Consider the following 24,688-nt stretch of genomic DNA (forward strand, 5'->3'; position numbering starts at 1 on the left):
TGATGTACAGCATGAAGACACCCTGAGCCTGTTCCCAATTTCCCATCACCCCACCAGAGCCCTGTCTGAAAAACAAGAGTACAACAAAGGGGATATTGACAAGAGGAGAGAGTGTTCCAGAAATATTTTATTGCACCTGTGGTACATGAAATCTTGAAGAAGGGTTATAAATTAGGTGTGAAAGGCATTCCAGAAAGAAACTGCTCAGTCTCCTCTCCACTGAATATAGCCTGTCTAATTTATTTATTCAGAGAAAGCAGACATTTTGTATAACAAATGTAAAGAACATGACTTTGCAGTCACAATTGTTTTGGATCCAAGTTCAACCATTCTTTGCTGCAGATATTCTCTTCCTTACTTGTCTCACTTTTTCCAGTGCCCTTAAGTGCCTTCAATATGCCTGCCTTTTTCTTTTTTTTTTTTTTTTTCTCTTGACAGGCAGAGTGGACAGTGAGAGACAGAGAGAAAGGTCTTCCTTTACCGTTGGTTCACCCTCCAATGGCCGCTGCACTAGCGCGCTGTGGCCAGCGCACCACACTGATCCGAAGCCAGGAGCCAGGTGCTTCCTCTGGTCTCCCATGTGGTTGCAGGGCCCAAGGACTTGGGCCATCCCCTACTGCACTCCTGGGCCACAGCAGAGAGCTGGACTGGAAGAGGGGCAACCAGGACAGAATCTGGCACCCCGACCGGGACTAGAACCTAGTGTGCTGGCACCAAAGGTGGAGGATTAGCCTATTGAGTTGCGGCGCCCGCCCAATATGCCTTTGACTCACAAATTCATATCTGCTCCTTCTCCTGAATTCTAGATTTCTGCATTGGACTGCCTACTTGAAATGTGCATGAAAACCCAAAAGGACTGGAAATTCCTCCCCCAACTTCATTCCCTCAGACCCTGCTCCATCTCAGCTGATGGCAACTCCATGTTGCAGTTGCATGGGCAAACAGTTTGGAGATGTCCCTAACCCCACTTTCCCACAAACACTGTCTCTTTCTCATCAGCATGCCCCTCTGACACTGTTCCCAAAGTATGTCCAGGGTTCTATTACATCTCTCCATGGCCTCTGACAAGCTTTGGGGTAAGTGTGGTGTTGCCAGGAAGCTCTGCTCCCCAACAATCTAGTCTTAACAACAGAAGCCTATTAAATACTGGAAGTTCTTGTCTATTAGGGTTTTCAAAAAGTCCATGAAAAAGTGTTTTAGGACAAAACTGTGCATGGATTTCAAAATGATTTGTGGCAAAATAACACTATATTTCAATCTAATTTTCCACCATTTTTGGAAGTATCTTTGTAACTGAAATCATATTACTGCTCTGTACAAACTCCCCCAATCCCAATATCTCCTCATCTCATTCAATTCAAATGTCAAACTCTTTATGCCGCCCCTAAGGGCTTTAGAGAACCCAGCTCATTGCTCCTGTAAAGTACTCTCTATCATCTTCCACGCTCACTCTGCTCTAGCCATGCTGATCCTGGAGCTGGCTGGCCAGATACTTACATTAGGGCTGCTCATCCCTATAGGATCCAGACATCACCTTCAGAGTCACGTTACTTAAAATTACAAACAACTTCAACCCTGGACCTTAATACTTCGATCTTACTCAGTTATATTATTTTATGCAATTTAGCATCTAGCACGTAATATATATATATAGAAACAGGGACTCAGTTCAATTGAATGAGTTCTAATAGATAAAAGTATAGAGTGATAATTCTGGGTTTAGATAGGGAGTTAGAATGAAAATGAAGAGCTGGTTAGGAAAAAGTCAACATGGAGGATCTTGAAATAAGCAAGGGACACACAAATCACAGAAGGGAATTTTATGCACCCTGTGCAGTTATGTGTGTTGTTTCGTTGATGACCTTGATCATTACTAGAATGAGATTTTTGCAAATTAGATAATGGAGAGAAACAGTTGTAGGTGGGAAACACAGGCTCCATTTTGGCTAGTTGAGTATGAAGGTCTTTTCTTGCATGCGAAGTATTGGAAACCAGATTCTTCAGTTCTCAAATGTCATTTGTAAATTTTTCTCAAAGAATATTTAGCAAAAAGGTCACTTCAACCTAGAACAGTTTAAACACTTGTTCTGGTTTTCTCCTTATTTGGTCCCAGGTGGGGCAATCATTTGTCTTCTTGGACACTTGCATGGTCAGAAACTATACTTTCCATCCCTTTCGATCATATGTATGAAGTGTAAACCTAGGGTGTGAGCCGTGACAAAGACAGAGTGCCTAACACCTCGATGGGAAGTCCCCTAGGACTTGGGTTAATTAATGAGACTCATCCTAAGCTTATACATGATCTATTACTTCCTCTAATTAGAAATAATAATCCTGATCATTATGCTGGTTATCTGGCAAGAAGTAAGATGAATGTGCCTAACTATGATGAATAGTCTTCTTTAAGCAGTGTACATCTTTTCTGTCACTGAGTTATAGGCAAACTGGGCTGCAACTCAGACTTCTCCATAGTATATATTTTTAAAGTTAACTGAAAAAAAATTTCTGGTTGATCTTTTTATATTTCTTGAAAAATTATAACCACTAATTATTCTAAAATTGATAACCACAATGTACATTATGTATTTTTCTATTATTAAATAATTTTTTCAGGAATTTATTCTTTTACTTTACAAATTGCACCCAGAATTATGAATACTGATGTGTACCATATTTTGATCCATCCTGTTAATATGAAAGCTACTTCACATACGATATTATACTATTATTTTAATTTACAAAGTTATAGTACTGTTTACCAATATTTGTTAGGACTCATTTCTACTCTTTGCCTATCGACAATCTTAGCTGAAAGTTTTAAAGGCCATAAAAGTTATAAAAAGTTACTGTGTGATTACAGAGATGAAACATACCCACAGAGAATATCAATCATCTATGAGTTCTAGTGTGACAAATTTAGTTGTAATAATGTCAAACATCTCAATTTTTTTTTTTTTTTTTTTTTTTGACAGGCAGAGTGGACAGTGAGAGAGAGAGACAGAGAGAAAGGTCTTCCTTTGCCGTTGGTTCACCCTCCAATGGCCGCCGCGGCCGGCACGCTGCGGCCGGCGCACCGCGCTGATCCGATGGCAGGAGCCAGGAGCTTTTCCTGGTCTCCCATGGGGTGCAGGGCCCAAGCACCTGGGCCATCCTCCACTGCACTCCCGGGCCACAGCAGAGGGCTGGCCTGGAAGAGGGACAACCGGGACAGAATCCGGCGCCCCGACCGGGACTAGAACCCGGTGTGCCGGCGCCGCTAGGCGGAGGATTAGCCTAGTGAGCCGCGGCACCGGCCCAAATTTCTTTTGAATAAAAAGTACTTATAGAACTTATATTTTTATGACGGGTTAAAGCTTTTGAAACACTCAGCATGTAGCATTTAAATTTGGGTTGATATCAGAGAACATTCAGATATGATTATGCAATCTGTGGAAGTTGTGATTCTGGTACATATGCGGTTGAGTTCCAATGCTGCAGCAATATAAAGATGCATTTAAGCAAAGGATGACCTTAAATCTAGAAGTCTGGCTACCCTCATTCGAACCTTGGCTCTCACACAGATTGGGGCTTTGGCCTTCTAAGCACCTATAATTTTAAAAATGGTGAACATAATAATGGTATTGATCTCACATACTCAGAGAATTAAACATGCTATATAGAATGATGTTATTCTAGTAGTTAATTTATACTAAGCATTAACCAATGATAGATGTTACTTGGATTTAAAAATTAGACTTCCCTTTCATTAATCTCATTGTAAGAACTATGACTAAAAAAATTCAACCAATCAAAATTTTTTTCTAATTTTTCATATAAAGGGAACATATTTCATGTATTTCATATATACAGATTTAAGGAAAAAATGATACTTCCCAACCTATCCTCCTGTCCTCACTCCCTTAAACACCCTCCTTCCTTTATTATTTTTCTTTTAATTTTTGGAATGAAAAACAAGACTAACACACCACTAAATAAAGAATTCAACAAGTAGTAAGAAAAAAACCACTCTTATTCAGGAGTATAGGCAGAGGCTATAAATGATAATCAAACCTCTAAATGTCAATTTCACCCACATACATCACTTTTTTGGACTCTGTATATTAGTTACCACAAATTAGGGAAAGCATATGATATTTACCTTGTTGGGACTGGCTGATTTTATTCAATATAATAATCTCCAATTGCATCAATTTTATTACAAAATATAGGATCTCATTCTTTTTTATGGCTGAGTGGTATTCCATAATACCACTATATATATCACAGTTTCTTTTTCCAGTCATCAGCTGATGGACATTTTGTTGATTCCATATCTTACAGTGGATCTGAATATTCTACAGGGTCACTTAGTGAAAATTATTGCTATCAAAAGTGTGCACACAATCTGAGATCTTCAATGGGATTATAAAACACCTATGGACGACTCCCAAAAACTAGATTCTGATTCACTATTTTGTTGATTAAATTACCTATTTCTAACAAAGGGGACAATGTTTTCATAAAGAATTCATATTTTTAAGCCTAACAATTTGTGACAGATTTTCTACTTACAATGGATTTTAAACATTCTATATGAAATCCAAATGGTTACCTAGCTATTGATATTAAAACAATTATTATTAAATTTTAATGAGATATTCAAAACAATAAAGAAGCAAGTAGTCCAACAGGTACTGTGTGCCCTGAGCCATGCTTCCAACAATAAAGAATGAATTACTCTATAATATCACAGATAAAACAATACATGTGAAAAAGATTATATGAAATTACAAATATTGAATGCAAATGTGTGACAGTGTTTTGTGTGCGAAGTGGTGAATGGTTTGTCCAAAAACAGAAAGCATAAATTTAAGAAAATGAATAGCTGATTGGAAAGCAGAAACATATAGGTAAAAAACATAAAATCAATTTCATTGGTTATGCCAACTTTGTGGCTATTTGTCCTATTAAAAAGTCTTAAAATGCAGATGGATGCAGATGGGAAAAAATGTTTTTGATATCAGAGACCTTAGAGGGATACTCATAGGATTTTAAAGTACTAAAAATAAAAGAATTCTGACTTTGGAAGATGTGGACAAATTTTGATAAGCTATTTATTTTAATTATTTATTCAGAAATAAAAGTACTCATACAAAGGAAATTCTTTCCTTTCCTCCTCAAGATGTAAATTTACCATGAAAATAACTCTTTAAAATAATAGCTATTCGAAGTATTATGTTTGTGTATATATGTGGAGCGAGAGACGGGGGAGAGAGAGAGAAAGAGAGAGAGCGCACCTACAAATAAATAACACAGGTATAAAAGTACTCCAAAAAGTTTGTGGGGAAACCAGAATATAATATAAGTTTACTTTTGAACCAAAAAAATTCAGGTTTTCAAAATATAAAATTTCCATGAAATTTAAAAAGACCTCTCATATATAATAAATGTGTACATTTCATATTAACTTGCAAAAGTTTTTAGATTAGCAAAAGATTTCTTGACAATTGGAGTTTAACATCACAAATGATTATTCTAAACAGAATGTCACTATGTCAATCGACCATGAGGCTGACATCTTGATAAACTGATAAAGATATTTCTGAAGCAGTCCACTAGCTAATAGGCACATTAAATAAACATGTTGATAGTTGAATATAGGCTCCTTGGAGATCACGGAAGAAGTGGATATGAAAGGCACTAAAATATGTATTTCAAAAGACACACCTGTAGGCCTTGGCCATCCACAGTCACAGAGTTGGCTCTCTGCATTTTGTTCCTGTCAGTCACTTTGTTTGGCTGCTGGGAGCCACTCTTTTCCTTTTTCACTGTTGACTGTCTTTCCTGTAAGAAAAACAATACTTTTATAAAAATAAAAAAAATTCAAGACAACAGCATAAAACATGTTGAGTTGTTTTACTACAATGGACAAATGATAAAAAGAGTTTCATGGCTCCGAACTTGGACCCAGCTTTCTAATTTGGAGTTCCCAATGTGTAATATGAAATCTGTTCCCCCAATTGGCTCAACATATATAATGTGTTCATGATTCACGTAGCTGTTAAGGAAATGATGTGAGAGAAAGCCAAATTGTAATTATCCCTGTGTGCCCAATCATGGCTCTTCTCCAGAAGTTATTAAGGACCACACCACTTCAGTATTTTCATAATCAGTGGAACAGATAAATAGTCTAGAATTATAATTTAAAGGATATGATACTATTAAAAAGAAAATAAATGCATGCAATATTGAAGATGCATTGTAATTGCATGATGGACTTTTAAGCTATTGCTTTAAATCATGAATGGTGTGTGGCATAAAACACACATTCCACTTAAGCTAATTCTTTTGCTCTTCACAATGTAATCAAATTTATCACTACTAATCTACTAAATCAATGTTTTCAAGGGAAATTCAAAAAGTTCATGAAAAATGAATAATATGAAAAAGTATGCATAGATTTCCAACTATTTTGACACCAACATAAAGTCATCCATTTCTTTTCATTTTCCATGAGCCATCTGAACATCATGTGGAAATCCCCATCACCACTGTCTGAACCTCTCAGCAGCATCTAACAGAGCCGATCGCTTCTTACTTCTCGGAAATTTGCCCTGCTTGGCTTCCATTACACTTTTTTTTCCCCTCTGCACTCTGGTCTTGCTGCACTCACCACTCCCTCACTGTCTCTTTTGCTCATTCCTCCCTTGGCTTTGCCATCTGGAAGACTTGGCCTCTCCTTGACCTTCTCATCTTCACTCAATCAGCAACTTCATTCAAATCCAAGCCTTTCAACATTAACGCTGTGAACACCTCTAAACATAGCACACCTGTTCAGACCACTCACTTGAAGCTGAACTCCCATTTAGAAACAGCTTTCTCTGTCTCCACGTGAGTGTCTAAAACACACCGATCCTTGGACAATGCCTCACCACTTCCATCTCTAGATAGCTGACCCAACCATTGTATTATTTTTTTTTCTTTTTCTTTTTTTTTTTTTTTTTTTTGGAGAGGAGGGGGCTGGATTATTGTAACCATTACCTAATAGATCAATCTGTGTCTATGTTTGTCTCCCTACACTCAGTTCTTTACAAATCAACCACACTCATCCCTTTTTACCTTGAATCAACCACACCAGTGCCCTCACTGTCCCTTAATCATATCATCATACTTTGCACTCAAACTTTCTGGAATCTTCTGGAAAACATGCCTCTATATCCATGCAGGGGGTGGTCCTGACCTTAGATCTTAGGCCAAAGAATAAAGAGAATTTCTCTACTCCCTCCATCCTCCTTTTCTAACATTGTTCATCATGATCCAAAGTGCTATTTAATACCAGTGTCTACCACTTTTATTAAAGTTCCCTAAAATAAAAGACTGTCTTTGTGTCACTGGTCTATTTCAGATCCTAGATCAGTGCCTGACAAAAGCCAGGAGAGATGAATAAGTATATAAAGGAAATTTACCACTAAAAACCCAACTATTTAGAAAGTGTCCAAAGCACAGTGTTGAGAAGGATTATTGGGTCATGCCTAGGCTTGATGAGAAAACTTATCCTGATTGATTAGCAATGCCTGCTATGGGGGCTCTGATTGACTGATTAGGAATGTCTGCTGTGGGTGCTCACGTCCTTCAGAGCCTCGAATTTCCTAGCAGATACATGTCCTCACCTCTCCATTTGTTGGTAGGGGCATAATTTTGATTTCTCTAACTTCAGAAGATATTTTGAGTAGCTTTTAGATATATTGGAGCTAGATGGAAGAGAAGTCTCTGACCAAAATAAATGCTGATCAGTATAGTCCATTTATGTTGCAACTTCATGGTGCAGAAACACTGAATATATTTTGTGTGGCTGAAATGGAAGACGTAATAGCATTCCTAAGATTCAAGCTCTTTGGTAAATTATGTGCTTTCACATAGCATAATTTCTGGCAAAAATATCAATATTTTAAAAGAAAGCTCCTTCTTTGTAAGCTTGTAAATTACAGTTTTGCCCAAAGTATAATACATGAGAAGAGTGAATTATAGGATAAAGTTTGGAGTCAGAAAACCTGAATTGAATCCTATCTCTGCTATGTAAGTATTATTTAATCTAGAAAGATCACTCTTATGTAAAATAGAGAAGTGTTACTATTTCTTACAGTTGCTTAAAGTTTAATATAAAATGTATGAAGTTAGTATCATTGTGCTTATATTAGAGTATGTGCTCAATAAATGCAACTTATTATGAATTATGTAAAATACACATGGCTCCCCACTTGGGTGCTCATTAATTTGCCATTATGCAAAGTGTTTTATATTTCCAAAAACATGTATTTTTTAAAAAATCTACTAGTTACATTAGGCACATGTTTAGGTAAAGCTCAATGCTTATATTTGAAAATTCAGAGTTGGTGCTAAGAGTCTAAAAATGTAATGCTGCTGGGAAGTATGGAAATTAATTATAAAGGGTTTTGCATGCAGGTATATAAAACATGTAATTAATATTTTGTAGAAGTCTACACTGTGAAATATATCCCTAAATACAATTATGTTGCCACATGATCCAATAATCACTATTTAAACTTTAATTACTAAAATGCTCGAGTTAGAGAATTAAATAAAATTAAAGTTGGTTAGTCTTACTGGAACTGCATATTTGTAACAGATTCTGTTTTATGAATAGTAGAAATTTAAAATATGTAAGTTTTCATAAATACATATAAATATATATTCACATATATGCTCATGTTACTACATATATATGTATAAATACTTATGTATAAACATGTATATATATATATATATATATATATATATATATCTTAGTATCACCTGTATGTCTTAGTATCTGTTGATATATATCTTAGATCTACTGGTCTAAATCTTTGTACCTATTAGTATAGATCTTAGTATTTATTTGTACATATCTTAGTATCCATTAGTATATGTCTTAGTATCTATTAGCATAGATCTTTGTATCTATTAATATAGATTTAGTATCTATCAGTACATGTCTTAGTGTCCATTAGTATATGTCTTAGTATCTATTAGCATAGATCTTTGAATCTATTAGTATAGATCTTAGTCTATCAGCATATGTCTTAGTATCCATTAGTATCTGAATACCTATGAGTGTAGATCTTAGTATCCATTAGGAGTGTATGTCTTAGTATCTATTAGTACACATCTTATTAATTAGTATATATTTTATTATCTACTAGTATGGGTCTTAATATCTATTAGTCTATGTCTTAATGTCGGTTAACATGATGTTTATCTTGGCCCACCATAAAGCTAGGAAAGCTCCAGTGTGTCAGGAAGCTTCAAAGAGCAGAAGGAGCAGCTGACTCAGAGCTTCGTGTTCCTCCAAGGGGTCAAGCTTTTGAGTAAGCTAGAATGCAGACTAATTACATGCTTCACAGTGAATGCTTGTGAAAAGGAAGAACAAATTTTAAAACCCTATATTGTACTGCACTTTGAGATTTGACTTTGGACATCTAGAATTATTTGAAAGAGATATATAGCCAGTTAAGTTTTTAAAATAATTTTAGTATATCCATCTGTAAGTGTATTTTGTTATATAATGCAGCTAACACAAAATTGGGAAGCCAACTATTCACTTATTTATTAACTCCCATTTTTTGATTTACTCCTAAACATGGCTGCCAACAATTGAGGGCTTGCCAAGGACAAAAGCACAAGGAAGGAACTCAATCTGAGTCCCCCACATGGGAGGCAGGGACCCCAGTACTTGAGCCATCATTACCTGCTGCCTCCAGGATTTGCATTAGCAGGAAGCTGAGTTAGGAGCTGGAGTTGGGTATCAAACCAAGGCGTTCGAGGATGTGAATGTTGTAAAGCGCATCTTGACCACTAGGGCAAATGCCTGCCTCTGAACACTTATTTGAATACACACACACTCAAACACACACACACAGTGATTTCTTGGGAGGAAAATCCTTGTGCATGGGATTTGTGGACTGAACCAAGGCTGAAAATTTAAAAGCAGCAGAAACTCACAACCATTTGCTTTTTCCCAGGATTTTCTTGCTACCAGACTCATTTGTTTAATATTCTTTCCCCCTTGTATGGAAGTCCTCTGACCAGGAGGGCAGCTGGCTACATTCGCCCACTTCCAAATCTTTCCATTTTATGAGAGAGACTGTAAGAGGGAAAGGGGAAAAAATAACTGCATTTTTCAAAGATCTGCTGTCCACGGGGATTGCCGTGGCCTGTTTTTTGGGTTAAGCACCCTGACTGGCAGAAGTCTCCCATGATATTTAACAGACTTAATTTCCAGTGTTACAGTCATTGAAGTTTCAGTTAAGAACCGGCCAGTCTTATTTGGCACATGAACTCAGAATAAAATCACTCACTGCTAATGGGGGTAGTGCTCACCATTTAATCTTGGGTTTTTTTCTTAAGTTTCTGTGCTCTAAATCACAAAAGAAATTACATAATTTATAATTAAGGCAAATTTCCTTCTACCAGATAAATTATCCTAGATATAAAAGAAGTTGCAAAATTATTGCTTAAATCAATAGAAATTATTCAAACACTGAAAAGTGCAGTTCTAAAAACTCATGAAAGAATATAGAACATACAACTATAAAATGTAAAATACAGTTATTGATATTTGAGTCTTTTCAAATATCAGGCATTTGAGTTTGCTATACAGGGATTTTAAATATAGAATTTAGTGTTTTGTGGTCTCAGGACTTCATAAGTAACACAACAGATCTTAACTGGGAATATATTGTATTAGAATTCCAAAAATAATTATCTTCATAATAAACAGAGAAGAAAAGCAAAGAAAAAAAACACCCATTTACAGAAATCTAAAAGAAAGAGTTCACCATAAATATGTACATTAACAGCCACTTTCTATATCTCATGCTGATTCTCAGAGGTAGGGTAGCATGCCTTGGTGAGAACTGCTTTCTCAAAGCCTTGTTTACCACAATGCTTACTCCTGCTGCTATTGATCCCTGCAAACAATGATTACTCAAGCACAAGATTTTCTTTTTGTCCAATCTCAGCAGGAGACAAGAGCAGCAAAGCACCTGGATTGGCACAGAGCTCCAAAGAGGAGTGCTTTGCTGCCCACAGCATAAGTCACTCACAGCCTGCAACCTGCCTTCTCTGCCATTCGAATTTCCTCCCAGCAACTCCAGAATTTTAACCCAAGGTGTCCTGTCCATATTCGCACCAGTTGCCTCCTCCCTGGAGCAGAAGTGTCACCACATCCACCTGGTGCTACAAAGGTGAAGAGCTGTGTGAACTTCACTTACTAATGGTTGCTAAACTGCACCCTTAGTTAGCATGGACTTCTTGAGGGATTTGAACATGTTACCAGACAAAGGAAATAAAATAATTTCAAAAGTGGCAAGGGCTCTAAACTACAAGAAATCTTTGACAATAACAGCAAAATTACTTGCTGACTAGAAAAGTAGTATTGATTTAAAAAAATATATAAAATTTTAAATCTAGACATAAAAATGACATATTATAAAATCTGAAACTTCCGTTTCCTTGACATTCCAATAGTACTTATTACAAAACAAAAACAAAACAAAACAAAATTATCTTTGGTCAAATGCCAACATCTAGGTTTGCCAACTGAGTCCCAGCTCTGTTTGTTATTATTATTGTGTAAGTTTGGGCAACATTTCTTTCACCCCTCAAATGCAAAGAGTCAGGTAAGGAAACACTGAGAAAACATGGATAAAGGTACCTGCAGGTGCTCATCACTTCTTGAACTTGAGGGCACATTCGGTAGTTCCCATAAGTCTTGAATTCCATGCATTACCTATGATGTGCACATTTTCTCTGTAGATATGTGGATGTATACCACTTTTAAGATTTCTGTTTGGCATTGTGGAACAGTGGTTTAAACTGCCACCTGCAATACTGGAATCCCACATGAGTGCTAGTTCAAGACCTGGCTACTTTACTCCAAATCTAGCCCACTGCTAATGTGCCTGGGTAGAAAACTCAGAGTTCTGGGCTCCTGGCTTTTGCCTGGCCCAGCCCTGGATATCGTGGTCATTTGGAGAGTGAACTGGTGGATAGAAAATATCTCTGTCTCTCTCTCTAAATCCGCCTTTTAAATAAATAAATAAATCTTTAAAAAAAAGATTTCTACAAAGAAATTCTGATGGGAAGGAATGAAATTTAGAAACGAGGGGGGCTGGTGCCATGGCTCACTTAGTTAATCCTCTGCCTGTGGCGCTGGCATCCCATATGGGCACCGGGTTCTAGTCCCGGTTGCTCCTCTTCCAGACCAGCTCTCTGCTGTGGCCCAGGAAGGCAGTGGAGGATGGCCCAGGTGCTTGGCCCTGCACCCGCATGGGAGACCAGGAAGAAACACCTGGCTCCTGGCTTCAGATCGACTCAGCGCTGGCCATAGAAGCCATTTGGGGAGGGAACCAACAGAAGGATGACCTTTCTCTCTGTCTCTCTCTTACTGTCTATAACTCTACCTGTCAAATAAAAAAAAAAAATAAATCCTTTAACAAAAAAAATGAGAGGGTCGAAGCCAAATAATTTAATTTTAGCTGTGCAGTGTTATAGGATAGCACTGGTACAAAAAGTATTGTGTTTGAAAATGTGTTATGTACAAATGGATAGCATTCACACGTGGACATATGTTTCCATACACATGTATTTCATTATGCACAAATCAGATCTTGCAACCAATGTCAATGTCACTCACTCACCAATGCCTTTGTGATGCACACTAATGGGCAATGGGCCTGGCTGAAGGTTACAGCCAATGGCAACTCTCTTCTTGGTTGCTCATTCTACCAGCTAAGCTCAATGTTCAACTACAGATTTCCCTGTATTCTCCAATCTGTTTATGCCACTTCCAAGTAAAACTTATCTTGTCATTGTAGCTGTGTAATTTACTTTGCAAGCCACACAGAATGTGAGTACAAAATGAAACAGTTGTTCCCACCACTTAAACTCACTGGAAAGACTCAGTCATACAAATTCAACATACATTTCTGAGTAACATGTATAAGAGAAGTGGTCAAGCTGAACTTCAAAACAATGGGAAAATTTTGGAAATCACCAATGAACAATACAGCTCAAACACCTTCACAGATGTCCTTGAGTTTTGGTATACTTTAAAGCAACTGAAATTGAGTATCACAAGTGATAAGGCTGTGATACACAAAAAAGGGTAAATACAATTCCTAAATAGAAGCTGCCTCCTCAAAGAAAAAACCCTGGATCCTACATCAAAAGTGCAGCCAAGGGCCGGCGCCGTGGCTCACTAGGCTAATCCTCCGCCTTGCGGCGCCAGCACACCAGGTTCTAGTCCTGGTGGGGGTGCCGGATTCTGTCCCGGTTGCCCCTCTTCCAGGCCAGCTCTCTGCTGTGGCCCGGGAGTGCAGTAGAGGATGGCCCAAGTGCTTGGGCCCTGCACCCCATGGGAGACCAGGAGAAGCACCTGGCTCCTGCCATCGGATCAGCACGGTGCGCTGGCCGCAGCGCGCTGGCCGTGGTGGCCATTGGAGGGTGAACCAACGGCAAAGGAAGACCTTTCTCTCTGTCTCTCTCTCTCTCACTGTCCACTCTGCCTGTCAAAAAAAAAAAAAAAAAAAAAAAAAAAAGTGCAGCCAGTGAGTATACATTTATACCATTTATACATTCTAAGGTAAATGTTTAGTGTTGTATATATCTTTCTATATGCTCTCCCACTTCTATTTTAAAACATTATCGATTAAGTAGGGAGCAAGTCTTCCTGGTGGCAGTCTCTTACCTCTGTGTGTTTGTGTGTGTGTGTGCTGGGGGGGAATACCTATGCATTCACACATTCACATATGTGTGTACCTAGACTTCAAATATTTTTACAGCTGCATAGTTTTTAAAAAAAAGTGTATAAAGATTTTAAGAAATAATGGAAACTTTAAGTTAATGCAGGTCAATGCATCTTACCAGAAAAAAAATGTAACAAAAGAATAGTTGGGAAAATTTACTTTAAAAAATATTTAAAAAGAGAGGCAGTTATTGTAAAAGCAAACGTTTGACCTACTTATTTGGCATATATGGTAACATTCTGTATCTTTGGTTATTGGAGACTCTGAAGATGAGCAAATCCAAAGAATAAACTAAAATTTTTCGAATATGTGCAAATATTCACGTTAAACAATTAGATGAAATGACCAACTTCCTAATGCTTTTGTCACTTGCGTGTGCCATTTAACAACTCTATAAGTATTATTATGATCATATTAACTCATTTAAAATAGAAAATGTTTAATTTTTCTCTCATATGAAAAACATTTTATTTTAGACATACTTCCAAGTAAACATTTTGGTTAAGAAATAAGAATTTTAAGTGCTGGTGCTGTGGCATAGAAGATTAAGCCTCTGCCTGCAATGCCAGCATTCCATATGAGTGCTGGTTCAAATCCCAGCTGCTCCACTTCTAATCCAGCTCCCTGCTAATGGGCCTCAAATCCACTGGAAGATGGCCCAAGTGCTTGGCCCCTGCGCCCTTGTCGGAGACCGGGAGGAAGTTCCTGTCTCCTGACTTGGCCTGGGCCAGTCTCTGACACTACTGTCATTTGGGGAGTGAATCACCAGATGAAAGATTTCTTTCTCTCTCTCTCTCTCTCTCCCCCTGTAACTCTGCCTTTCAAATAAATAAAATAAATCTTTTTGGAAAAAAAAGAATATATTTTAAACAATTCAATGAGATAGTCTACACTGATTAGAAAACAACTTTTTGGTGGGAAGAGGAGTCATTGTGATACTTTTGTATAACTGAATCCACATTCTCTGGTGGTGTTCATATATTACAAGTGATACTTCCCCAAGCAAGCTGATTTGAATTAAAATTTTAAGAGAAACAACAGCCTTTGGGCATTTCCTGTAGAGATAATAACAATTGAATAGGATATTGTCACAGAAAAATGTGGAGGCTTTCCTCTTTAATGGAAAGGTAATGCTTGCCCCCCCCCCCAAAAAAAAAAAAAAACCACTGTACCAATCTCTACGTTTAGTTTCAAAAGAAAAATCATTTATTCTGTGACTATACAGTATTCCAGTGACTTTCTGTAAAATGCCACGTGCTACATGATTCATGCAAATGGATTCGTTTTAATGCAATGGAGACTTCAAAGTGAGCAAGAGCCTCTCAAAAATACAGTATCACTAAGACTTGCATTTGATATCACTTTGATATCTCACAGGGCTTGAATGGTTTGCACCTTCTATCATGTGTATGCATTGTAACATGACAAATAGAAATGACACTACTTTCATACAAAGTGGCCACAGCTCTTTGCAAAATAACCCTTATTTTTCTTGATACACTTTGTGTCATGATTCTCTGTTTTCCTAATGCTTGGCATAAAGATAAGTTGGAAATTCTTTTAGCTTATCCCTTCATTGAAAATACAAAGATCACCATTTCCAAATATCAAGACAAATGAAAGATAAGTTATACAAATTAATATCAGGAGGGCATTGAGACAGTCTCAAATGTTGTTCCTAACAATAAGAGCTGAGCTGTATAATGACCTGCAATCGCAAGTGTGAAAAACTGCTTTTTTTTTTCTTACGCACCTCAGGAACCAAAACTCCTGAAGTGGGCAGAGTCTGCTGAAAAAGAGAAGTTCATATTAAAGCTGAAAAAAATCAAACTGAAAAAAAAAAAACAACAAAGGAGGTTCTTATATCACTATACACCTGTGAAATTAGTGAGCACATTAAAAACATACTTCCTTGGTATAATTTTTTCTGAATTAAATAAGTGAATATCTTGTCATTAAACAAAGTGTGTTTTCATGCAGGGTGGATTGCTTTGGCAAATTATTTATCCAAAATACAAATTCATCTAATCAATGAACATTAGTTAGCATCCTTGGCTGGTTTCAGGGACTTCTCTCCAACATGAACAAATTCTATTTGCCTTCTGGAAGGACTCTTTTCCAAGTCCATTTACCCTTTATAAACAATTTCACAAACTTTTTAAGTCTGCATCTTTGTCCATCCTACAGTTGCATTTCCATCCAGTTTTCATTTCTTCCTATGAATACTCAATGTTTTTTTGGATATAGATAGTTTATGGTGCTGATTTTATTTTATGATACTGTAGAACTCAAGTATCAAATGGATAATGAAACAAATATCAAGACTTTTATGTAGCAATCATTGAAAACAAGATGAGGTAACAGGCATTAAAGCTGTTGTCTTCACAACAGTGCATCATTAATAATCTAAGAACACCATGCCCTCTCCCCTTTCTTAGTCACATTGGAAAGGTTTGCATTCCTCTTTGTGTTTTGTGCCAAGAAACAGAGACAAGGTTCTTGAAGTCTAAAATCCTGCCAGCTGTGGGACCTAGAACACAAGACATGAGCTTGGGAGTGTTTGACAAACCACACACACAATCCTAGCTAAAGGTTTCCCATGATGATGGGATGAGAAGCAAGTTGAATGGGAAGGTAGGGGTTCCCTGGTATTTGCATGTTCCTGGAAAGAAAGCCACAAGCTGCATATTTCATTGTCTTCCCCTCATCCAAGATATGCCTAGTAGGTTCTGGGTGGATGTTAGATCACCAAGATGGGTCTGAAAACTCTGAAGATACCACTTTACTTCCTTACTCAGCAGAAGCATAGAAAGGCAGTAAGAACCAAAAGAACAACTGAACCTATGTGAGGTATGTTGTCAAAACTGTGCAGCATGGCAAACAAAGGACTAGAAGAATCCAACACTGCCCAAAGTGTTAAGGAGGAGAAAGAATGTAGAGTAACCCTGGATAAAATGTAGGTGTTCAGGAATGCCACTCAACTAAGAAGACATTTGCACAATGCAATGAGAAAATGCTACACCTGCAGATTTCTAGGCAAAGAATTCATGAAGTCTGGAGCATGACGTTCCATGGGAAGGAGAATCCTATGGAAGTGATTGTTGTTTTGAAGGTGCAGTCTCAACAGATCTGGCAGGGCTTTCCTTGAAAGTTTCCTGGTTCGGTAATATTTTTGACTTTAGAGTCCACGTCAGCCTCATAGCACCTGGGACAATGAGTGCTGGACAAAATATTTGTGCTGGTGTCTAAATGGGCAAGGCCAAAGCTGTTTGTCAGCCTTAGGGTCTTTCTTTCTCAGTCCCAGGTGGAAGCTTGAAGCCTGAACAAACACTGTAAGACAGCCATGGAATCTTACCTTCTTACCAATTTATAAATGTTTCTTCTCCCTGTAATCCAGACTAGGTGCCCTATTCTTAGGGATCCTGACCTTGTCCTATGCCAGGAGACTCAGATTCTCAGAAAGCAAGACCAGACCCTCCTCAAGAAGCCTGCAGAGCCTGGGTCACATATAGCTTCTACCTTGGAAGAGTTGTGCTCACTCTGCCCGCATCTATAGCAAGCAAGCACTGGGAAGCCAAGTGAAAAGGCTCAGCATAACCACATCATACAATGCAAGAGGTTCAAGTCTATCCTGTCCCACCTTCACATCTACCCCACTAAAGACAGATAAATAAATGTAACCTATCAAAGGTACATCTGGAATAACTGTGACTATTTGAATGTGCACATTACACAATGATTGTGAATTTTCTTACTTGCGAGAACAGTGATGTCTCTTGGTAGAAAATTGTTCTTAATGGTAGAAAACAGCTACTGAAGTACTTAGCGATTCAGCATCATACTGCATGTAATTTACTTTCAATATTTCAACTTAGGTGGTGGATGTTTGGACTGGTACTTATGATGGAAGTTAAGAAGCCCATGTCCTACATCAAGGAGCCAGAGTTCAGTCCTGGCTTTGGCTCCTGACATGAGCTCCTGCTACTGAGCACCATGGGAGCAGCAGGTGGTAACTCTATTAGTTGGGTCCCTGTCACTCATATAGGAGGAGAAGAGGATTGAGATCTTTGCTCCCAGTTTGGGTCTTGCACAGCTTCTGCTGTTGTGGGCATTTGCAGAGTGAACAAATAAATAACTCATCTGTCTGTTTCTTTCTGCATCTCAAATTGAAAAAAAAGGTTCAATTTAATTATACGTATAGTACTTAATATATTGAAAAAAGGTTGAATATAATTATGCATATAACATAAAGTATAAATACAAACATATATGTGTTATATATACAATATTATATACAGATATATTATGTGTTATATATACATATATGTGTGTATATAATATATTGTACACATATGTGTAATACAAAATAGACATGCATTATACATAGTGATATATGCTCATACATACATAATTATACATGTATGTATAATAGGCATATATTATATGTGGTATATAGTATGTACATAGGTATAATATACATTGAATTATACTACATAAAATGTATATTTAATATTTATTATATAATGCATATATACAGCATGCGTATGTGTGTTATATAAGGGGACTTCAAAAAGTTAATGGAAAATGGAATTAAAAGATATTGCAAAATTTACATGAACTCTTTGAAACTCCCTTGCATATAGTACATACAGAATATATCTCTGCTATATATGTTTATGCGTTCCTGCATACACACATACAAATACATACTAGTTCACTGTATTGTGTTTGAGGATTTGCATAAAAATGTTGGTGAGAAAACTACTTTCTCTTTACCTTCATACGGTATCTTTAATGACTTAAAACATAAAATTTTTCTGCTACTAAATAAAACCTATGTATATTATCCCAGGGAAAACAGTGTGGTCTCTAGTTTTAGAGAGAAGGCAAGGAGTAGGGGGAGAAGAGCAATGAATACTACTTTTGTGGAGACGTAGAGGTCTCTTTTTAACAAAGAGGAAACAGAAGTAAGCATTTTGGCTACTGAGTAAAAGGAGCAGAGACAGAGAGGGAAATGCTAAATGATAGGCAAGGGGTTCTTTAAGGAGCAGCTTTTTAGCTGGGGCTGAAGCCTACACAGAGAGGCATTAACTATTATGGAAAAACACAGAGATGTGGGTTTTGTACTCACAGCTGTCTCCAGTATGAAAACCTACAGGGTCTGAGAAGGTAATACAAGTGGGTGAACCCGACACCACCACAGGTAATGAGCACCCCACTAGAAGACACCCAGAGGAAGCAAACAAAACACAACCTTGAGAGCTGCCATTGATCCTGATCTCTGCCCCTGGGTGGAGCCTTAGCAATCCGTTGGCATTACTGCTCAAAGGCAGGCACATTTTTTCTGAGAGAGTGGGCACTGGAAATGGGTCTGGCAAAAACAAAGTGGGACGCCAAGGAGACATGGGCAAGATCTGTCCCTACAGCTCTGAGAAGGGCAGGCAGTTGACACAGAATGAGTTACAGGGGAGAGAGAGCCACCAGCCCAGACCACAGCTGTCTCCATTCACCATCAGCCTTCTGCGAGCCCCTCGGTGAATTCACACGAAGACTATGGTTGATGAAAGCAATATAGATGTGAGCCACGCACAGACACAACGTGTAGACCATCTGTGTATCAGATGGACATGCATATCAGTAGCTTATTTCTGAATCACAACAAGAATACCACAATTCCGGGGTTAAAAAGAGAAGAAGCCTAGCACCCAGCATCTACTTAGAAAACAAAATCAGATATTAAAGTGCTTCTGTTTTAAATATCAAGATGAGCAGGGCAAATGATTTAGTGTTTTTTTGCAAATTATTATGAGTATATAATTCCAAACGTTATATATTTTTAATCAGAATTAATAGAGGAACTCTATATTTTTATTTAATCAAATGTGAGGTGTGACTACAGAGGGATGTGATAGGTTTTATTTAATCAGTATCCTTTTAATATTAAGTAGAATACACTGTACAGATAATTAGGTTAAAAGATGCATTTGCCTTCAGGGCACTTATTAAGTTCAAACTAATATCAAAGAATTTCTAAAAATCCTATTACTCTTAAGTATTAGGATATTTCTTGTCTTCATATTTTCTAATGTGTAATCATTTTAAATTGACAATTTAATCCAAATTGTCACAGGACAAAGAAAAATCTTTGGTGGGGATGATTGGAGGTTTGATTTAGTTAAAGTATAAGAAAAGTACCGTACTCACATTAAAAGGGTCATTAGTTATTGCAAGACTAAAGTGAGATTAACAAAATCATACCTTGCCCCTATATAGGAATGGTCATATTTTTGAAAAATGGCTTTCATATTTATTGACCCATTTAATATTCCCGCTAAACCAAGATGCTCCAGTTTTCTGACTGGGAAACTGAAAATCATATAGGTGAGAGCAGCCCCAGAAAATGAGGTCAGGGACAGGATACTGCTGCCTTGACCCCACACTCTGTTTATTCAAAGAGCAGCCACAAGAAATCATTTTTTGATTACTTTCTTAGATATGTCTCCATTTTTTAAAAGCTTCTTCTTTAAAACTTTTTATTTGCTCATTTTTATTTGTTTTAAAGATCGACAGACAGGTGAACAAAGACAGCTCCTCCTCCGGTTCACTCCTCAAATACCCACCACACTGTGGACAGGCCAGGCCAGACTCTGGAGACAGGAACTCAGTCAGGCATCCTGTGTAGGCAGCAGGGACCCAACTCCCTGAGCCATCACCTGCTGCCTCCCAGGATGCACATGAGCCGGAAGCTGGAACTGAGGACAGAGCCAGGATTCGAACTCAGGCATGGGATAGGCCCAGCAGCAACTGCTATATGCATAGCGACCTTCTGTTGATGGACACTGACAAATACGCTAAGTTCTTACAGGTAAGATAAAATGCAATTTTATTAGAAAATGGCATTTATTTTTCTTCAATCCAACTGGGTGTCTCTGGTAAGGAAAAAGAAGGCAGAAACAAAGAAACCCAGGGTAGAGACAAGAAGCTGTGTCTTCACAAAGAGACGCACCCCTCAGTAGAAGGGGCAGTCATTTTTCCCTTCACACAGGATAATAAAACGTTGAGGGCATCTCTAGTACATCGAAACTAAAAACATTTTTAGTTCCACAGATTTTATTTTCATATTTCAGCTTCATCCTTTGTTTATACTTTGTGATTTTGTGGTTTTTTTTTTATTATTTATTTATTTGAAAGCCATAGTTACACACAGAAGGAGAGACAGAAAGAGAGGTCTTTCATCCACTGGTTTACTCCCCAGATGGCCACAGCGGCCAGAGCTGAGCCAATTCGAAGCCAGAAGCCAGGAGCTTCTTCCAGGTCTCCCACATGGGTGCAGGGGCCCAAGGACGTGGGCCATCCTCTACTGCTTTCCCAGGCCATAGCAGAGAGCCAGATCAAAAATGGAGCAGCCAGAACTGGAACTGGCACCCATATGGGATGCTGACACTGCAGGTGGCGGCTTTACTCGCTATGCCACAGCACCAGCCCCAATTTTGTGGGTCCTTACTTGTACACACCCACATGTAATTACACCATGCAAGTTTTACAATGAGAGTGAGATAGGAATGATTTTAACTACAGTTGTCTTTCTTAATATCTTAAAGGAAGATTATATTTGTGTATTAAAAGATGTCTATCACAAGGATCATACATAGTTTTTCAGGGCTGGCATTTGGAATAAAAACGCCACTTGGATAATTGCATTCCACATGGGCATGCTTGTCTTGGGTTCTGGCTCCTGTGTTTATGATCTATCTTGCTGTTAATGCACACTCTGGGTGGTAGTATGTGGCTCAAGTGGATGGGTTCCTGTTACCCATATGGGAGACCCAGATTGAGTTCCATGCTCTTGGATTTGGCCTGGCCAAGTCCTGGCCGTTGAGGTCATCTGGGACTGAAGCAGCAGGTAGAAGATCGTTGTCTGTATCTCTGTCTCCCTTGCATTTGAAATAAAATAAAAATAAATAATTTAAATATATATATTTATTTTCCACCAAGATTTTGACATCCCAATTCAAATGCAACTATTAAAAGTAAAATATTCTAGGCCGGCGCCGTGGCTCAATAGGCTAATCCTCCACCTTGCGGCGCCGGCACACCGGGTTCTAGTCCCGGTTGGGGCGTCGGATTCTGTCCCGGTTGCCCCTCTTCCAGGCCAGCTCTCTGCTATGGCCAGGGAGTGCAGTGGAGGATGGCCCAGGTGCTTGGGCCCTGCACCCCATGGGAGACCAGGAAAAGCACCTGGCTCCTGGCTCCTGCCATCGGATCAGCACGGTGCGCCGGCTGCAGCGGCGGCCATTGGAGGGTGAACCAACGGCAAAGGAAGACCTTTCTCTCTCTGTCTCTCTCTCACTGTCCACTCTGCCTGTCAAAAAAAAAAAAAAAAAAAAAGTAAAATATTCTAGAAAGAACAGATATCACATTAGTATCCAGTGTCCCCTGCCTAACTACTTCTCACATAAGTTATTTCTGTGCATGCACCAACAGAAAAGTACTTTAACTTTTGGTAATGGTTATGTAACAACTATTAAACTATAATTGCTCACAAAATCATTCTATCCTAACAGTAGTGATTGCAATCTTTAATCTATATTGGCCAAGTTTTGTTCAAAGGCTATGAAGAGCAGGGAGCAGGCAGCTCCCTCCTTCCCCATTCTCTCAAAATCTGTGCCCTGCACAGCTAGACAGGAAATTCAGTTCAACCTCCAGAAAATGTACACCTACAGGCAATGGATGTTGGAAAAACCTAAGGGGCACCACAAGTTTCAATGGAAATGCTTAAGAATGTATCTTTATAGAGATGTCTAAATGTTTTCAAACATATACGTTGAACATGAAAGCATTCAGTGAGAATGCCTAAAACTCTTTCCAGTGATTAATTAACAAGAAATAGCCTTAGAAATGAGAAGCAAACCTTACACTCATAATCACTGGAAGTCAACATGGTTATAGCAATATTCTGCAATTTGTTTTAAAAGTGTGACTCACAGTAAAAACAGTAGAAGCCTCTCCCCCTGCCACTCCCACTCCTGATATATATAGTCTGTTCTCTCTTCACTTCTGTCTCCTTTCTTTTTTTCCATTGCTATTCTTTCCATTCCTTCTTTAAATTATGGTCCAATTCACTAAATTTATTGGTAAATATTACCAATGTTAGGTATTGCAAGCATTGCTTCTTCCATTTACAAGTTGTGTGATTTTTGGTAAATTTCTTACTCTCAGAAAACTTATCTTTATTCAGATATTAAGAGGGCATCATAATGGCACCTCTAGGACTAAAAGACTAATATCTGGCACACTGAAGTTCTCAATGAATAGTTGAGCTGCAGTATTAATGTTAAAACTGAGGGGTGTGCCTTAGTTTCTACTGCATGCTAAGAACTCAGTACAAAAGCACTGGCTACCTTTTATTCAACAGAAACCACTTGTGTTGATAATAAGTGATGATGACCAATAGGATTACTTTAAATATTTTAACATTTAATGGTCAACTTTTAATTTATTATTCTTATTGGAAAGGCAGAAAGATACACATTCAAACACATGTGCTCACACACACAGAGCAACAGAGAGACAAAAAACAGATCAAATCTTTCATTCACTCATTCACTTTCTAAATGTCCACAACAGCTGAGACTGGGTCAGACCAAAGCCAGAGCCTGGAACTGCATCTGGGTCTCCCACATTGCTGCTAGGGACTCAAGTCCCTGCTGTCTCCCAGGGTGTACAAGAGCAGGAAGTTGGACCCAGAAAGGAAGCCAGGGCTCAAGCCAAGGCTCTCCCATACGGCATGTGGGCATCCCAAGCAGTGTCTTAAAAACTGTGCTAAACATCTGTCTTCCAGATTTATTGTTGTTTTTTTTTTTTAATTAAAGCACCTATAAAAAGGAATGATGCAAGACAGACGAGATTTAAAAAAAAAAGAAAGCTGTAGAGAAGTGGAGGGGAGAGAAGTTCTCAGAGATAGGAGGAACAGTCATTGTTCTTTCATCAGACTTAGTCCTTTCCAAAGTCTGAATAAGGAAAATAAAGAAATTGAGGAGGGGCTGACACTGCGGCCTAGCGGGTAAAGCCGCCGCCTGCAGTACCGGCATCCCATATGGATGCTGGTTCAAGTCCCAGCTGCCCCACTTCCAATCCAGCTCTCTGCTATGGCCGGGGAAAGCAGCAGAGGATGGCCCAAATCCTTGGGCCCCTGCACTCGCGTGGGAGACCCGGAAGAAGCTCCTGGCTCCTGGCTTCGGATCAGCACAGCTCTGGTCATTGCGTCCATCTGGGGAATGAACCAGCATATGGAAGACCTCTCTCTCTCTCTCTCTTTCTCTCTCTCCCTCTCCCTTTGTGTGTGTGTGTGTGTGTGTGTGTGTGTGTAACTCTGACTTTCAAATACATAAACAAATCTTTAAAAAAAAGAGAGAAATTGAGGAGAGGAAAATTGGGATCTGACAGTTAGACAAACATCTCCAAAATATAATTAAAGGCAACATTTTCAGATTCTCCCTCAGAACCCTTAATTCATATACACGTAACCAACAGCTACCAATTTATGAGTATATGTGCATTTATGGAGTGATGTGTGGGCACGTTTGTGATCAGGGTCTCAATGTATCTGGCATCTTGAAAAACGAAACCCATACAATATAATTGATTAGCATACATGAAGTTTATGGTCATAAAATTAACATATAATATTTCCTATTACACCTAGTCTTTCTCTCTGCTAAAAAAAAAGCCTGTTCTGCATGTTTATCCTTGTGTGTTGAGTGTACTCCTGCTCTCTGGATAGAAAAGTAATGAAAGGATATCACTCATAGTGTTTCAGACTAAGACTAAATTTTCCTTTTCATCATCCCTGGAAAATACCTTGAATTAAAAATCAAAGAGGTTATAATGGAATTTGTTCT

The 24,688-nt window shown here is 38.3% G+C and overlaps 1 protein-coding gene across 16 annotated transcripts in view; it reads right to left on the bottom strand.

Annotated features, from left to right (window-relative positions):
* The window catches only part of DGKB (diacylglycerol kinase beta), a 773,939-nt gene that overhangs the window by 466,945 nt on the left and 282,306 nt on the right, over positions 1 to 24,688 (bottom strand). For 9 of the 16 annotated variants that reach the window (XR_011382945.1, XM_051832536.2, XM_070059383.1 and 6 more), the window contains 2 exons: positions 15,541 to 15,576; positions 5,707 to 5,823 (listed from right to left, as the gene is read on the bottom strand). Coding sequence is in view for 15 of the 16 variants with exons in the window: in XM_051832536.2 (XP_051688496.2) it covers positions 5,707 to 5,823; positions 15,541 to 15,576 (153 nt within the window). In the remaining variant the exon portion in view is untranslated. The remainder of the gene's footprint in view (positions 1 to 5,706; positions 5,824 to 15,540; positions 15,577 to 24,688) is intronic. The other 7 variants (XM_070059387.1, XM_070059386.1, XM_008274094.4 and 4 more) reach the window with 2 other exon arrangements.

This window comes from Oryctolagus cuniculus, chromosome 16, assembly GCF_964237555.1.
Source record: "Oryctolagus cuniculus chromosome 16, mOryCun1.1, whole genome shotgun sequence".
Taxonomy (NCBI): Eukaryota; Metazoa; Chordata; class Mammalia; order Lagomorpha; family Leporidae; genus Oryctolagus; species Oryctolagus cuniculus.